Here is an 18,872-nt window from a genome sequence, read left to right as displayed (position 1 = left end):
TCTTTTTCAGGTCACCTGACTCTGATTGTCGTGCGGAACCGTCTTCCTAGCTTGCTGGGGTTAGACTGGTTCGCTGCGTTACGTCTGGGTGTGTCCGGAGTCCATGCCACCAGTTCTGACATCGCCGCTGAGCTGACTCGCGAGTTTGCAGATGTGTTCGATGGCCAGCTTGGTAAATATACAGGGCTCCCCATCTCTTTCAATCTGGACCCCCAGGTGGCTCCTAGGCGACTGAAGCCTCGAAGGGTGCCACTTGCACTGCGAGCCAGAGTAGACTGGGAACTGGATAAACTAATAGCACAAGGGATTCTCCAACCTGTAGAACACGCAAAATGGGAGACCCCTATAGTGATTCCTCTAAAGGCTGACGGATCTATTAGGATCTGCGCCGATTACAAGGCAACTCTTAATAGGGCGTTGCAGGCTAATCACTACCCCGTCCCCATGGTCCAACATCTCCTCCACTCGCTGGGTCAGGGCAAGGTCTTCGCGAAGCTGGACCTCGCCCAAGCGTATCAACAGCTGCCCGTGGACGAGGCCACTGCCCTGGCCCAGACGATTGTGACACACAGGGGGGCGTTCAAATTTGCCCGCCTGCAATTCGGGGTTAGTGTCGCCCCGGGGATCTTTCAGAGCCTGATGGAGCGGCTGCTCCACGGGTTACAGGGGGTCGTGCCTTATTTCGATGACGTCCTGATCGCGGCCGCGGATCAGGTGGACCTCATCGCTAAGATCAGGGCTGTCCTCACACGTTTCAGGCAGGCGGGGTTAAAGCTTAGGGCCGATAAGTGTCGAATGGCGGTTCCCCAAGTGGAATTTCTGGGTTTCCTGATTGATTCTGCTGGAATCCGCCCAGCCCCGGCCAAGGTGGCCGCTATTAAGGATGCCCCAGTGCCAAAAAACCGGGCCGAGTTGCAGGCTTTTCTTGGTCTGCTTAATTTTTATGCTGTATTTTTACCGCACAAGGCTTCTCTGGCCGAGCCCCTACATCGGCTCTTAGACTCTAAATCTCCCTGACATTGGGATCGACGGGCAGCTGCCTCGTTCAAGGCTGTCAAGGACGTTCTCATGTCTGAGGCCGTCCTAGTGCAGTATGATGCCAGTTTGCCCCTTTCCCTGACTTGCGACGCCTCCCCCTATGGAGTGGGCGCAGTGTTGAGTCACGTGTTACCCAACGGGGCGGAAGCACCTATTGCTTACTATTCCCGCACCTTATCCAGTGCGGAACGTAATTATAGTCAGATCGACAGGGAAGCCTTGGCGGCCGTCGCGGGAATCAAAAGATTCCATGATTACGTCTACGGTCGGTTCTTCTATCTAATCACCGACCACAAACCCTTGTTGGGTTTGCTAGCGGCGGACCGTCAAACTCCTCCTATCCTCTCCCCTCGCATGTCACGGTGGGTTGAGTTTTTGGCTGCCTATTTCTACGAGCTGCAGTATAAACCCGGAAAGGCAATTGGGCATGCGGATGCCCTCAGCCGTTGCCCCCTCCCCTTGACAGTCCGGGACCCAGCCCCGGCGTCGTCGGTTCTCCTGGTGGACGAGTTGTCTCCCTTAGTGACCGCGGCCGATGTTCGGTCTCAGTCAGCGACCGACCCCACTCTGGCCCGTGTCATAGATTGGGTCTGCAGGGGTTGGCCTCCAACTCACCCCTCGTCAGAGTTTTTGCCTTACCTGCGCAGGCAACATGAGTTGTCCGTGCTGTCAGGGTGTCTCCTGTGGGGGAGCCGGGTGGTTGTTCCCCTCATGCTTAGATCTCGCGTGTTGACATGCCTCCATGATGCCCATCCGGGCATCGTGCGCATGAAAGCGTTGGGCAGAAGCTATGTATGGTGGCCGGGGATTGATCAGGATATAGAGGGGTGGGTGGCCCGTTGTCCCCAATGTCAACTGTCACGGTCCGCTCCCCCCGCGGCCCCCGTCCAGGAGTGGGATACGCCCAGAGGTCCCTGGGCAAGATTGCACCTAGACCTGGCGGGCCCCTTTTACGGCCGCACTTTCCTAATCACGGTTGACGCCTATTCTAAATGGGTGGACCTAACGATCATGTCCTCAACAACCACAGAAGCTGTCACCCGAGTCTTAGAGGGTCTTTTTGCCACCCATGGGTTACCTGATATTATAGTTACTGACAACGGCCCGCAGTTCACGTCGGCACCCTTTCAATTATTCCTCGCTAAGTGTGGCATACGCCATGCCCGTACGGCACCTTGTCATCTGGCCGCTAATGGATTGGCTGAACGGGCCGTGAGGTCAGCGAAAGAGGCGCTACGCTGTTTAGAGCCCTCAAATTGGCACCAGAAAGTATATCAATACCTATTGGCTCAACACACGACCCCTATCGCCTCTACCAATCACAGTCCGGCCGAGCTTCTGATGGGTCGGCGACTCCGGATCACCCTGGATCGCTTGCATCCTAGTTATACCCAGGAACCGACCCCGCGGGGGTGCAGTCAAGCTCGCTCATTCGTTGTGGGCGATTTAGTTTTCGCCCTTAATTTTGACCCTACAGTCAGGTGGCTTCCGGGGCACATCATACAACTGACCGGACCCTATTCTTATAGAGTCCAGCTGGCCGATGGCCGTGTATGGCGGCGGCACATTAACCAACTAAGACGCCGCTGTGCTGATGGCTCCGACCCTCCAATGTTGCAAGATTCCCTGCGTTCACCGACAACGTCACCGGCCCCAGGAACGCAACCTGTCCGGCCGGTCACGGACCACCAGTTCCCAGCTGAGCAGTTTCCGTCAGAAGGCTTATTGGAGCGTGCTGGGCCATCCGCGGAGACCGGCGTTCCACCATCTGTAGTCGCGGATCCCGCCGACGATTCAAAGGGCGATGCTCCACCTTCTGCCCCTTCCATACCTGAATTAAGGCGGTCCGGGAGGCTCCGGCGTCGTCCCGCCTACTTAGCTGACTACGCCTGTTCAATCTGGGGGGATAGGGGTGTTAAGTCCCCGCCGGCTCGGCCGCTTTGGAGCAGGCTGTGTCGTCAGCAAGATGGGATTGGCAGAGACGCACAGCAACAAAAGTAGCGGGAGTTGCCTGGGTGTTAATTGGTTGCCGCTGCCTGACAGCTTGGGTTTTAAGGAGCTGTCAGATCGTGCGTTCGCGTTCTGTTCTCTCTCTCCCTTGTTGTGTCATGTTACCTGGTTAATAAAGTTTAAGAATTCAAAGACTTGGCTCCAGAGTCGTCCCTAAAGACACAACAATATTTCTTCATTTTGTCTAAATTAAAAAATTTAAAGCTACATTTCTTCTGTTTAGATACATTTCTTCTGTACTGAGCTAAACAGTGGCAGAATTCCCTAACATTTTAGCAAAATAAAAGCAGTAAGATTCGTGTTTCTATTTTTTTTCCATACAACACATGCTATGCAAAAATGGAATAAATTTCAGTCAGCATCACAATTATTTTTGGGATCATAAATTTTATTACTTTTTCTAAAGTGCCTCATGCGGTATTCCATCTTGGCTTTATTAGCAGAAATTTGAAGTTTAAAAAAAGGTGGAAGCAGTAAGATATAATGATATTTGAGTGAAATTTTATTTCTGGAAAATACACAGACATGTATTTTCTGGGCAACAATATCAAAATAATTTGCTCTTCTGAATGAAAACAAATTCTGTCTAGCCATTTAACGTATAGCCTCAGGAGGCTTGATTGTCAAATCAGGCTTTACACACAATGTATTCTAAAAGTAAATGGGGAAAATATGCATTTTACCCATAATAGTCCCACTCACAACCCAGACACTGAATACTAAATCTTGAGAAAGATTGTTAGGGACTATATAAGGCCCTGTGAGCTGCACTTTTTGAATGTCCAGATTCTAGAAAACCCAACTTGTGCCAAAGAGAAAATGGAGAGAGAGAGAAAGGAAGGAAGGGAGGGAGAGAGAGAGAGAGAGGATCCTCTCTTGGGCTTTGAACTTGCTTCCTGTTCCTGTGGCAAGGGCATGTATTCTGATTGGTTGTCAGGCTCCCATGGGGCCATGCAGGGGTAACTTTGTAGGCTGTCTTGAGTCCCAGGCTTGGTTGAACCTTGCTGGGTGATGCAGTCTTCCCAGGTGCCATGTGGTGAGATGGATAGAAGGCTAATCCTATTATGTTCTGAGGGTGAAGGTCTTTTGTTTTGTAGATAAGATGGCCCAGCCTTTTGTCTTGTAGATAGGTTGGCACCAAAATATCTGCTGGGGGGGGCAGGGAGATGAGACTCTGAGTTTATGTCTTTAGAAACATGTTTCTCCTTTAGGGAAAATATAATATTCTGCCTTTTTAATATCTCCTAGAATATCTCATTCTTCTAGGAGATGGGTGGATGCTAACTTTCTACACACTAAAAGCCCAGTATGCTTTATCAATTTGGAGATAACTTTTTCTGTGTGTTCATTTTATTTCCTGTACAAGCAGTTGGCCACGCTGAGAAAAATCTCTTGTAATTGTTTGAATTAAGTGTATCATTTTCTTCAAATGATATCTTAATGATATATCTTATGTTTCACAAAGCCCAGTTAGAAAAACAAAATAAGTTTGTTTTTCCGATTCTCAGAATTAAAGAAATTCTTTGTAATTCTTCCTTGCAACAAGCATGTCTGGTAGCACAGCTAGGAGGCATTCCTTCCTAAGTCCAGAATTGTGATTTTTGAACCCCAGGGCGATGTGATGGTAAAATCAAGTCTTGGCAGGTTTTCACAGAGAACAAAATGTGAACGAAAGCTTAATGCCACACAATTAAGAATTGTTTTGAGATATGCTGGAGATTCTGTTAATGTGAATAGCCATTTGTTGTGAAAGTTGCTTCAAAAACCCTTTGTATTTTCTCATGCATAAATATTTAACTAGAGATTGAGGTGTTTCAATTCAATATTCTTTCTCTTTACCTCTCTTTATTTATATTTAAAAGGGGAAATGCACATGGAAGCAAATCTTTCTTCAGAACTTCTCAATCAGAATTGACGATTCTAATCTCTATGCAGGTTGACATAACTCAGAAATAGATAAATAAAAAATCTTGTAGGTGATTGTGAAGATAGAAAGAAGACGATTAAATATGACAACGTTTAGAAATGAATGCCCTGAAACCAAGCTGATGTGTTGCATTGTTATTATAGATGGCAAACCCCAAGTTTGAGATTGTTAACTGGTTACCCTGCAGGAGCAAAAAAATTTCACTAGAAGCAGGCCTTGAATTTTACATTTATCAGCGCTGAATTTCTTCTTTAATAGCTTGTTAGTATTTGCAATAAACATATATTTTCAAAGCATTTTGGCCTTGAAATAATACCTGTGAATTTTCTAGCATCAGCTGGGAGAAACAGTTAACTAGGGATCCTGCACACAAGAAATAAACATTTGCTAGATCCTTTCAACATGTTTCTTTAAAAAAAAAAAGAGGCAAGTTTCATAAATATAAATAAATTAAATTTGAAAACCCAATTTTTATAAATACCCAAACTATCATAAGAACAGTTACTATGATGATTACAGCAGATTCTTATTCCTGAGCTTTGTTTAGGAATCCCTTCTAGGAGCAGTAATATTATCTGATTTTAAAAGAAAACACAGTTAAAGTCTGCATCTGGGTTCTGATACTAGGATTCCAAGTAATATCTTACTCTTGATGCTTTATTAGCTGCTGCCTGCTTGCCTGCTTTTCTAAGCTTATCTAAGTAACTCTAAGGACTGAGTATATTATTAATAATGGAAAAATAAGCTTTCTAGATACAGGATTCTGTGCTTCAGACCAAATTTTTTATTTTCATTCTGTGAATGTAAACCTTGTACTGAAAAATTATGACCTTATTCCACTGTCTAGTGAAAACGTTCAATATTAGAAATTCTTAAAATTAATCAGAGTCACATCGTTCCAATAATGTAAGTTTAAGTTCAGTATACATGCAAAATGCTACAGAACTACTATTGAAACAAAACAATTGCTATTTATGCAAAAATCGAATACATCTACAAATTGGTTAGAATAAGCTGGGAGGAGTTGTTATTATGAAAAACTGTCCTGTGATTTCTTCATGTTAGTTGGAACAGAGATGGTATTCAGTAGGTTCTGACCAGTTGTGTAGAATCGGTAGCAAAAATTTTGAGTAGTTTGGAGAACCGGTAAATACCACCTCTGACTGGCCCCGCCCCCATCTATTCTCTGCCTCCCGAGCCACAGCTTATCAGAAGGAAATGGAGATTTTGCAGTAACCTTCTACTGAAGTGGGGAAGGAAAGGCAATTTTACAGTATCCTTCCCCTGCCACGCCCACCAAGCCACGCCCAATAGTAAAATTTTGGTAGAACCAATAGTAAAATTTTTTGAATCTCACCACTGAGTTGAAAGATATGTTAATTATAGCTCTGTATATCAGGAAGATGTTGGATTAGTAGAGGCGGATCTAAAAGTCACATTTCAGGGGTAGCCAACTTCTTATAAGATTGATATTAATGATAATTATAAGAAAAGGGGAAAGAGTCAATACTTAATATTCTAGCACCTTCTTGGAAAATAGAGCTGATAGATTTGGTCCACTGCCCACTTGGATCATTGGATTTGTCTACATTGGAAGGCTTATAAAAGACTCTCTAATTCCAGATGATCAATTTTTAGCTCAACATTACTTGCTAGTTTTGAGGTTAGGAGATGAAGATTTGTAGGGCCAAAGAACTTTACATTCTTTTCCTTTGCAGTAATATTGATCAATAAAGATGCAAAACAGATTCCTGAAAATCTACTCAACTTTTTCCCAAAGATTTTTCTAATTCATTCCTCCGTGACATTTGAATGATATTATGAAATACATATCAGATTTTTATCCAAAAGATCAACAGCATCTGGAAACATATCTAAAGGAAGTGATTCAGGGGTGAAGTGGACCGGACAGTTTGGACCGGATCGCCTGATCTAGTAGTGATGGCGGCGGGTGGTTCGGAGAATCGGTAGCAAAAATCCCTGCCCCCCCCCATGCCCAGCTTAGCCACGCGATCATCAGAGGCTTTTTTTTTACTTTTAAAATCATTTTTTCTATAACCTCTTCGGCTGAAAAAATGCTTTCAAAAGTAAAAAAAAACCCACCTCTGATGATTGCGCGGGTCAGCTGGGATTGTCAGAGGCTTTTCAAAGCATTTTTTTCTGCAACCCCTTCAGCCGAAGAGGTTGTAGGGAAAAAAAATGCCTTTAAAAGCCTCTGGCGATCCCAGCTGACTTGCTTTATCGTCAGAGGCTTCTAAAAGCATTTTTTTCTGCAACCTCTTAAGGTTGTAGAAAAAATGCTTTTAAAAGTAAAAAAAAAAAAGTTGGCCACACCTACCCAGTTACATTACCCCCCCCCACCAAGCCACGCCCACAGAACCGGTAGTGACAAATTTTAGATTTCACCCCTGAAGTGATTGGGTATTTGGCTGTTTACTAGAGGTAAATAATTTTAAAGAAGTGACATTGCAACAAGTATTGGTAACATGGTAGTGAATTTATTTTTCAGCCCCTAGACATTTTTGCCCAGTAGCTTCATACTTTCCTAAATTACCCATCTAGTACTAGTGATAGTAGCAATGTTAATTTTCATATGTTTATAACTAAGAATATGCAAACTTAACATAAAACCACAATTAGTAATAGATCATGCTATAGTTCAATATTATAAAATATCACAAAATAAAATAAGCCTCTAAAGTAAAAGGCCCAAGTCATATATACTCAAATTAGTAAGAAATATTTTTTTAAAAAAAGAGTTTCACAGAAACCAAAGAAAAATAGGAAAGTTTACAGATGCTGCCAAAATTATTGGTATCCTTCCACTTTTCCCCAAAAGAATTCTATGATGAAACGGACTGAAGTAAATGGCATCCACCTTTCTTTATTTCATGGCTAGTAAAGCAGACACCTTTTGATGGATGACTTAACATGTTGTTATAAATAATTTGTCAGAGCTGATAAGATATGGTTCTAGGTAGCCATGTAGATATAGGCATATTGTGGAAGCATATATGTGTCAATAGATATATCATCGTTTGTACATATACGTTATTTCCACAGTGATGTATTTATCACATAGTCTGATTATAAGGCAAGTTGTACTGACATCAGTGATGATTTGGGTGGCTTGCGGTCCATTTTTATGAGGAATGTTAATACAGAGTGCCTCAATATATGTGAGCCTCGGTGGTGCAGCGGACTAAAGTGCTGTTAAGTGCTAGCACTTAGCTGCCAGCTGCCTGCAATTAGTGCAAGTTCGAATCTCACCAGGCTCAAGGTTGACTCAGCGTTCCATCCTTTCGAGGTAGGTAAATTGAGGACCCGGATTGTGGGAGCAATAAGCCAACTTTGTATAGAACAACACCGCTTGGGGGGGGGGGAAGCTCTAATAAGCAGGTATATACAAAAAAGTATGCAAGCTATTGCTATAATGCATTGAAAGCTGCCCTGAGTCAACGGAGAAGGGGAGCATATAAATTGGACTAATAAATAAATAAATAATAAAACAAAATGATGGTGTTAGAGAGATTCATTCCCCCCCCCAAAAAAACCCCCAAAACTGTTATATAGCTGACAGTACTTGCAGCTTAAGTCTGACTATGGCATCCATGAAACTTGATAATCCAACAAAGATAGTTCAAGTGTTTCAACTTGAGTTGCGTGGTTTGTATATTTTGGGAAGTTGATAGAAGAAACTGCTTAGTGGTTGGGAGGGATAGACCAGATTTTTTTTTTTTCAGCAGGTCATTGAAAAAGGTATAATACTCAGGTTTAGTGTGAATTTGTTGACTTATAAAAAGCATAACATAAAGTAAAAGTATCAAAGATCAAGATAGGTGTCCAAATATTAGGTAGGAAAATTGGAGAGAAAAATTACAAGATGTGTAAATTCTGGTAGAAAGGTAATGGATAATATGCAATCTGCTCTGGGGAATGAGTGTTGAAAGAAACTAAAATGGCTGTTATAAAGCAAAATGCTTTTGTCTTTTTATTGTTTAAGAATCAGTGTTGCAGGCAACAGGAGAAACTAAAAGAAACAGAGTGTATTGGAAATATGATACTTAGAATTGTTGCTGAATGAATGTGAATTAATAATAACTTTTATTTTTATTTGCGGTCACAGACCAAAATACAAATATAATTGTAAAAGAACGTGGGGAAAGTAACATCATAAACAGTTGGCTACCAGAAACCTTGGCTGAGAGGAATTACAGCGTTCTCCTCTAATAGTTACAGCTATGAATGTGAATTAAATAGAAAAGTGATTAATTTATGTTAAAGTTTTATGGGAAGACTAAGAATTATACTAGGACCCAGAAACCTATGTTTGATTGAATCCAGCTTTAGCAATGGAAATATTTTGGTAGGATTTTGGAACAGTCTTAGCCCTGTTGACCTCACAGGGCTACTATTTCAGGTATTATGATGGTGGAAGATTATCTATCTTGAGCTCCAGAAAGAAAATGAGATATAAATTGAATTAATAAATGAAGAAAAGTAAATAAGTACTTAATCACAAAACAAATATAAAGAAAAAGTAAGTGGAAGGTAGACCATGAGATTCATGGTCGGATAAATTCTCAAATGAAAGAGGTGAGGAGTTTAAAATATTTTGATTGTATGAAAAAAATAAAAACTCACTATATCACAAATTTAGGTTCCTTCCCATTGTACATGACAGGTGATTATATCAAATGATATATTAACATTACAATTGCTTCTGGTCTGTATTTTTGCATCAGATGCCTCCTTCCTTCAATCTGAAGTTTACAGAAAAATTAGGGGTGACGTGACAGCAGTATTCCAGTATTTGAGGGGCTGTCAACAAAGAGGAGGGGGTCAGATTTTCTCTAAAGCACCAGAAGGCAGGCTAAGAAACAATGGTTGGAAACTAATCAAAGAGAGAAGCAACCTGGAATTAAGGAGAAACTTTCTAACAATGAGGACAATTAACCAGTGGAACAGCTTTCCTTCAGAAGTCGTGGGCACTCCATCACTGGAAGTTTTTAAGAAGAGACTAGACAGTCACTTGTCTGAAATAATATAGGTTCTCCTGCTTGAGCAGGGGCTGGACTAGACGACCTTCAAGGTTCATTCTATTCTATTCTATTCTATTCTATTCTATTCTATTCTATTCTATTCTATTCTATTCTATTCTATTCTATTCTATTCTATTCCATTCCATTCCACTCCACTCCACTCCACTCCACTCCATTCTGAAAATATTTGTGCTTAGTTTAGTCAAATTTTGTTCTGGAAATTAAGTAATACTATTAATTTTGCCATTCATGTATATTCCCCAGCTTTGGTTTTCCAATTTAATATTATTGGCAAAGTGACTCTTTTTCAGTTTTATCCCAACTTAATCCTTACACTATTAGCATATACCTTAATAAATTGTGTTTTTTTAAAATGTACTTGCTTTAGAAAGATTCATAGTAGTAAAAACTGAAGTTTTATTATCTATAAAACATTTTGTACTAATTTTCTCTTAAATTATAGCATGGGGTAAATGTCACTGAATTTTTTTCATAACTTCTCTTGTTATAATGTAATTATTTCTTTTAAAAATGGCATCCATTTTATCCTGCAGTCTTTTATTTGTTCTGTCTCAATGCCATATTTTAATAGCAAGTTATATATATATACACACATATTCTAATAGGTGTTCTTGGTTCTGTATACAGTAAATGTTTCAAATTATGGCATTCTTTCTTGAGGTCACTTTTTATTCTTCCAGCAATCTGTGAATATATTATCCAGGGTGAAGTTTGATCTTGCCAAATAATTCTTGCTGTCTTTGGTCTATTTCTAGAATTTGGATGCACCACATCTGCATACATAATTACAATAATTTTCTTACAATAATTATCTTCAGAATAAAAGGCAATTGAGGATGAGACTAAAGACTAGATTGCCGGACATTGGGATTTGGCTACATATGCAAATATGTGCTACACATTATGTTAAACTTATAATTTAATTCTAGAAGAGATTGATTGAGAAATTGAAATTAAATTCCAATTGTTAGCTGGGGTTGAACCTTGGAACAAAATCATTTGCAAACATCATTGCCAAAATTTGAAATTTTACTCACATATTTAAACAATTTAAAATGTAAAAGCTATATAAATATGAAGAATTAGAACATATTCAAAGATTTTGAATATGTTCTAATTCTTGATATTTATATAGCTGTTACAAACATCAGCAAAACAATGCAAGAATAGTTTGTACTAACCTAATACTTTGTAATGGCCCCAATTATCTTCCCAGAATAGAAGAATTCTATAATTTGAAAAATGTTTAGTTTCTGATTATAGGTCCTTCATATATACATAACATTTTAAATTTAGATATATATATTTTTGTGACCAGAAAACTGATTTTCTTCCAGGATATTTTATGCAATTACTTTTGAGTTCCACCTCTTTCTTACAAAATGTTGATTTTCTTTTAATTATGGCACACTTCCTGAGATCAGATTGTTTTTATAGGAAAAGCTTCCTTTCCTGTGATTATATGTAGATTGTTATTTACCTTAATGGATGTAGTTAAAGTTAAAGAAAGGTATGATCTTGGATGTGTTTTTGCTCCATGTTGTTTAATTGCACCATAATTGCAAGAATGCATGGGAGGAAGTGATCTCCAGCTGAGCAGGAAAACACTGTCTTGAAACCATGAGAATGTTTTAGCAAACAATGTTTGGAACAATGATATATGTCATGTAAGCTATTTGTCCTACATCCAATTTCTTTCCAGTTGTACATATATTTAGGACCCACTCTCTTTGGTGGGTTCAGAGAACAATCAAACATAAAGGGAAAAAAAGCTGCCTAAGTCATTATATTGATCAAGGTATAATACATTATGTTTTATGCAAAAAAATATTAAAATAAAATTTAAGTTGTTAAGCATGCATTTGTGTCTTTTATTTTCTTTACAGACAGTGGACATACATAAAGAAAAAGTTGCCCGTAGAGAGATTGGCATTTTGACAACCAATAAAAATACTTCCAGAACACACAAAATTATAGCTCCAGCAAACATGGAGCGTCCTGTAAGGTATATTCGAAAGCCGATAGACTACACAGTATTGGATGATGTAGGCCATGGTGTGAAGGTAAGACTTTGGTTCTTGTTCTAGACATTGTCAATCGTTTCAGATAACAAATAACACTAATATGATCTATTATTTGATTTTTTCTAAATTGATTTTTTTCTAAAGTGCTTTATTCAAATATAGCTTGGAAAAGAAATTCAATATTTGGTGGTGATGATCATCATTTTCTTCTTGTTTTATATCAGTTTTTAAGCTTTTTGTATGTAGAATTTAGCTTCCTAATTTCTTTATGAACTGAATTTATTTTCAAATGTTTCTTGAGAAAGCAATTATCATTATACAGAGTACAGTATACTCTATACAGAGGAAATGCAGCTACAAATATCAGCTTCGTCATGAATCTAAAAATACATTTATGATGCTTGCCCTACCATTTTAAAGAGCCTTGACTCTTCTGATAGAATGAGCTAATTTCCTGCCGTTTTGTACAGGAGTTATGAGGAATGTCTTTTGAACTTCTGAAGATAGAAACTGTAGTCATTGTAGTCATATAGTGATTTATGACTACAATGGAGAACCTGCCCATTATGGCTGTATGTCATGAGAGTCATAAAGTGAGTCACCCACATGACCAGCCCAGTTTTAAAAACTTTTTTGCAGTGGTTTTTAAGAGAACCTATTGTTCATTATGGGACATTTATGACAAAAACTGGAAGATGAAACTGTTTTTCAGCAAAAACATAGAAAATTGCAATCACGTGACTGCTGGATGCCGCAAACTGCCATAAATGTGGACCTGTTGCTGGTCCACATTTCAAAATATGGTCATATGATTCTGTGTGTGAGAGAGAAAGAAGAAGAGAGGAGACAGGGAAAGAGAGGGGGAGGGAGAGAGAGGGGGGAGAGAGAGACAGACAGAGAAAGAGGGAGGGAGAGAGAGAGAGCGAGAGCGGAAGGAGGGGGCCAAACTTCAGAATAAGGCCGTGGTGATGCAATGGTTAGAATGCAGTATTCCATGCTGACTCTGCCAACAGCCAGGCATTCGATCCTGAGTGGTTCAAAGTTGACTCAGCCTTCCATCCTTCCAAGGTTGGTAAAATGAGGACCCAGATTGTTGGGGGCAATATGCTGACATTGCAAACTGCCCATAGAGTGCTATAAAGCACTGTGGGGTTGTATATAAGTCTAAGGCTATTGTTATTGCCATAAGTACTATTTGGGGGGCTGTCTGTTGAAATTTTGAATGGTCACTAAAAGGCAGAAACTAGATAAGGGGAAGAGAATATTAAAGACTTGTTTTCCATTGGATGCAAAAGAAGATTACATTACATTACATTACATTACATTACATTACATTAAATAAATATTATTGTAATATTTGCATCCAAGGGTATTTTTGCTTGTTTATTTTTGGGGCAAAATGCTTGTCTTATGTTTGAGATAAGCAATACTTCAGTTTATGTCTTCTTTTAGCTTTCATGTGTATATTAAAAATAATCTTTACATTAGTTTTTTTTTTTCTAGAAACAAAGATAATCATTTCTTGAAACTGTTGAAGCATTTGGGTAGTTCATAATAGCGCTATATGTTAAACATCTGTTTTGGTGAAAGCTCAGTGAACAAAGGCAATGATGCAGAAGGAACTGTTGAAGGAACAAGGAAGTAGGAGTATAACATCAGATCTGCTTTTTTCCCCTTAAAGCAGTTTATGCAAGTCACTTCCTTGAAGCCTTTTAAGTAGAGACGTGCTGTGCAAAAGATTATAAAATGACAACTCTGTATATTTAAAATTGCCCAAATTACCAGTCATTGTACTCCTAATGGATTTCATTCTTTATAAAGGCAACCATTTCTGATTATGAATCTTGTACAGCAGTAATCAGAAGTCAAATTCAGATGCGTTCGTCAAGCCATTATAAATTGATGGACTTTTTCATTACTATGTTCATTTATTAAACTTGTGTGCTGCCCAACTCTCAACAAATTGTGGCTGATTCATAAAATCAAAGAAATTACAAAAAAAAAGAGCATAAAATATAAAGATAAAATTGCACAATGAAGTGAGGCACAATGAAGTAACCCTTGCCAAAGGCTTGGGTTAAAAGCCAGGTTTTCACAGCTCATCTAAACAGCAGCAGAGTAGGTGGCTATCCAGATCTCAGGGTGAGCTTTGTTCCAGAGAGCAGGTACTATTAAGATAAGGCACTCTGGAGTCCCAATGGATTATATTGTTTAAATTGTGTGGCAAATCTTCAGGATCAAATCAGTCAGGCAAATGTATGGGAGATAGCGGATCCTTTTATTATTCATTTTCTATGCAAAGAGCATTTCATTTGTGGTTGCATGCATTCACCGAAGAGTCTTAATTTGTTGAAGAATGCACATATGTGGAAGATCTAAACTGGTATGAATGTCATTTCATTTCAATTCATTCATTCATTCATTCATTCATTCATTCATTCATTCATTCATTCAATCAATCAACCAATACATTTGTGTATCTATCCATTTTACACATGCTATTGAAACCTAGTAGGAAATTTCCTCTTTGTTGTCTCATTTGAAATACATTTAAATAAATATAGCAATTGTAATTTTTGAAATATGCATTTAATTACAGGATATTTATTTTCCACATTGTAGTGTAGTGAAAATGAAATTGAGTTTAAATGTCTAATCTGAGATCAAAGGTCTTATTTTTTGTCTCATATAGTAAACACATCCACTTAAACAACCACTATAGATAACCCTCTACTTAGATCACAGTTGAGCCCAAAATATATGTTGTTATGTGAGATACTTGTTAAGTGAATTTTGCCCCATTTTACTATCTTTCTTGTCTCAGTTGTTAAGTGAATCACTGCAGTTGATACATTAGTATCCCGGTTGTTAAGTGAATCTGGCTTCCCAATTGACTTTGCTTGTCAGAAGGGTGCAAAAGGTGATCACATGATTTTGGGACACAAATATGAACCATTTGCCAAGCATTCAAATTGTTGAGTCGGCATGCTACCCTGACAACAGAGACGCCTTCCCCTGATTTATTATTAGTCCAATTTATATGCCGCCCTTCTCTGTAGACTCAGGGCGGCTTACAATACATTATAGCAATAGCCTGCATACTTTTTTGTATATATCTGCTTATTAGGGCTTTTGGCCCCCCCTAAGCGGTGTTGTTCTATACAAAGTTGGCTTATTGCCCCCACAATCCGGGTCCTCAATTTATCTACCTCGAAAGGATGGAAGGCTGAGTCAACCTTGAGCCTGGTGAGATTCGAACTTGCAGTAATTGCAGGCAGCTGGCAGCTAAGTGCTAGCACTTAACAGTACTTTAGTCCACTGCACCACCAAGACTCTATTAGCTATCTGTCTGATTGGCTGAGAAGCAGTTACTTCGAGCGCAGGAATTCCGTGCCTCCTTATTGGTTAATGCTGTCTGACAGCCGCATATATAAGAGCTGTCAGACGCAGTTATCGGTACCGGGTTTTTGGAGTTGTTGTTAGCGGGGTTGTTGCCCATTAAAGAACTTGTTAAGAATCCCTCGTGTTGCCTCAGTTAACGACCCCCCGTCTCCCGTCAGAGCACAAATTTTAATCATGGGGATGCTGCAAAGGTGGTAACTGTGAAAAACAGTTATAAGTCAGTTTTTTCAGTGCTGTTGAACTGTTGTAAGTCAAGGACTACAAGTAGTTATATAACTTTTTTATGGCATCCCAAGGCTTTCAAAATTTTCAAAATTTTTGATGTACTACTACCTGTTTCTTGGAGATGAATCACGAACATAATCATTTCGAACATGGAAACATGATTCAAGGATAACTGGCTTCTTGTTAAGCACATTTTGATTGGATCAAACTGTCACTATTTCATTCCTATTTCTCTTAGGTGGGCTTTATTTCTATACATAACACCACAGAAAAAGAAGAAGAATATAGAATTGTCTGAATGAAGCGTACTTGGAAAAGAAAAAATAAATTGTTTATAATTCTGTAGAAGTACTTAAGCTTCTCATGGAAAAGTTCACGCTTTTTTTAAAAATGCTTTGGGTACTGAGTTAAAGAACAAAGATTTAGAAGAAGCATCAGTACAGTTCCTTTACTGTGTGGCTGCTTAGATATACAACTACATGAAGAGAAAATAGTGTGAACTAAACTGGCATAGTGTAAACTAGACTAGTGTTTATCTCTATAAAAGCAGCTTTGGGATAGAAACACAACTGCAGCATAGAAATGGCTGCTTCATTCATCATGTGATGCAAATTGACCTATTATAAAACCAGTTCAATGAAGGATATACTGATCAACATCAACTGATCATTAGTTTTCATGTCATATTATTTTATAAATTCTATTTTATAAATACCAGCCAAATTGCAGAGGAATTTTGGTACAATTTGCCACCATCTCCAGTCCCTCCTCATTTCTACCTGAAAATGTTCTCTATTGTTCTTCTGTCTGTGTATTTAGTGCTAGTTTCGAGACTGTGTCCCAACTGCTGTAACCATAACACCATATTTTCAGTTATGAGAGAAGAACTGTTTCAAATCTTTCTGGGGGGGGAATGGGACTTGTTAGTAACAAGTGAAAGCTTGATGTATCTGAATTGCAACTGCCAGTTACAAAAAAAAAAAAGCCAAGAAAATATTCATATCGGTATTTAAAATCTGCCATGTGGACAATAATAGATATGCCATTAATTTTTGCTTTTCTTCCTCCTTTTCTTTTTGCCAACGTTAAGTGGCTAAAAGCCAAGGTAAGGAGTTATTTATCATTTGATCCAGAACACCCCGTGACAATAGAGGCTGAGCCATTACACTTGAAAGCTAGTACTCTCTCCTAAACTTCTCTGCTCCTTTTTCCACTCATAGGTTATTTAGATGCGTTTAATTTCAGCTCCAACTGACAGTTTTAATATATTACTTATATACATTGACAGAGGCATTTTATTCAAAGATAACATTTAATTTCTCTAACAACATAGTGCTTTGCTTTGATCCAGCAGATGCATTCTCTCTTTTAACGTTTTAAACAAGGTTTCCCAGAAACACTTGCATGCCTATGGTAATTAGATGCAGTTGGAAAAAATACATTGATAAATCTTGAATATAAAAAGCATCTCTTTGGTTTAATACGGTCACTAAAATCAGATTTGTTTCATAAATCAGGAGTGCTTAGACTTTGTTCACCGGTGGGCATGAAATTGCAAAAGGGATGGTGGGAGAAATGAATTATCCTTAAGCCTAACTGAGTAGGCAGCAAAATAAGCTGTATTCAAAAAGCTGTCTGGGAATCCTTTCTTCATATTATGATGCTGAAGCATTCAACATTGATCTGAACTATTCCATTAAAAAAAAAAATTAAATCATTATTCTGGTTTTCAGCATGGAAGCAATCAGCCTGCAAGAACTGGCACTTTGTCGAGAACAAATCCTCCTACACAGAAACCACCAAGTCCTCCTATGTCAGGCCGAGGAACGCTAGGGTAAGAGCAAGGTTCCTGCTTTTTATGTTGACAAAGACCACAATTCTGTCTCTTTATTTTCTAATGGGAAGTAACTGGAACCCTAAGTCTATCTACTTCTAAGTGGTCCCAGAACCAACTCCTAAATGATGATGTGAAGATACCAACTTAGTTGATGGAGTTCCCTTAAAGTTCTGTTGCTGTCAAAAAAGTTTTCTGAATATCCAAAACGAATTTTTGTTCTGGAACCAATAAAACATTTTGTTTAGGTTGCTGAACAGAAAAAAAAAAAAACCTGGATTAAACTCAATCCATTTTCTTATTCTAATTCAAGAGAATATCCATTCTGGGAGAAAAGCTGAACTTAGAAAGGAAGATTTTATTTCATACATATGAATCTAAGAAGCCCTTAGGCCTCCTTAATAAATAACCCCTAATGTCTTTTGGATATGTTAGACTGCACTTCTGGTTATAATTGCTAGATCAGGGGTGTCAAACTGGATTTCTTCGAGGGCCGGATCAGCATTGTAGTTCTCATCTGCAGTCTGGCCGGAGGGTGGGGCGTGGGACAAACACCTCCTGCAGCACCTTGCCGGTCAAAACAGGCCATGGGGGAGGGCGAACCTGAACCCCGTGTTTCATTTTTGGCCTGGACGGCCTCCTGTAGCACCATGCTGGCCGAAACTGGGCACAGGGGGTGCCCACCCCATGCCCCATTTTGGTTGCCAGAGGCACTGTGGGCCAATCCTTCGCTATTCCCAGACCGGCCCCTCGGGCCAGATTTAAGCACCCTGTGGGCTGGATCTGGCCCACGGGGTTTGAGTGTGACATCCCTGTACTAGATTAACCAATACCCATGCTGGCAGGCAATGAATGTGGTTACTGAATTGGTCAGAGGCACCGTGCTGGAAAAGGCTGTTCTGTTGCATGGGCAGGAATGTTGGTAACTAGCCATCTTGTCTTCATTTAGATACTGTATGTTGTTGCACTATTAAGTATCAAGACACTCTCAAGAAGGGTGAAAATACTTTATACAGTAGGCTAGCTGCATCAGGAGTGTGGAGATACAGAGTCAGCAGCTGCTCTGATGGTTGCACATTAGTATCAATGTGCCCTTTTAGAGATAAAGCTCCCTGATCTATCAAAGGGGTAGCATAAAATGTGCAGAGGCAAACAGCGGCCCTTTAAATTCGACAGAGAAGAGCCCCAAGTTGACCCAGTTTGGAAAATAATGTTTGGCATAATGCATGGAAAAATAACCAACAACCTTTTCTTTTTAAGAAGTAAAAGATGTTGCTTTCTTGCTAGAACTGCAGAATAATCAAGAATCAATTTTGCCACTTTTGGAAACAGCTTATGCTAGTTTAAAA

The 18,872-nt window shown here is 39.4% G+C and overlaps 1 protein-coding gene across 6 annotated transcripts in view; it reads left to right on the top strand.

The window, feature by feature from the left end:
• Nucleotides 1-18,872, top strand: part of ABI1 (abl interactor 1) — a 94,505-nt gene that overhangs the window by 48,040 nt on the left and 27,593 nt on the right. For 3 of the 6 annotated variants that reach the window (XM_034402429.3, XM_087892869.1, XM_034402426.3), the window contains exons 3-5: nt 11,925-12,101; nt 16,780-16,794; nt 17,423-17,523. In XM_034402429.3, coding sequence (XP_034258320.1) covers nt 11,925-12,101; nt 16,780-16,794; nt 17,423-17,523 — 293 coding nt within the window. The remainder of the gene's footprint in view (nt 1-11,924; nt 12,102-16,779; nt 16,795-17,422; nt 17,524-18,872) is intronic. The other 3 variants (XM_034402430.3, XM_034402427.3, XM_087892870.1) reach the window with 1 other exon arrangement.

Source organism: Pantherophis guttatus, chromosome 4, assembly GCF_059756535.1.
Source record: "Pantherophis guttatus breed Tessera chromosome 4, ASM5975653v1, whole genome shotgun sequence".
Taxonomy (NCBI): domain Eukaryota; kingdom Metazoa; phylum Chordata; class Lepidosauria; order Squamata; family Colubridae; genus Pantherophis; species Pantherophis guttatus.
This window is presented reverse-complemented; position numbering and strand designations above follow the sequence as displayed.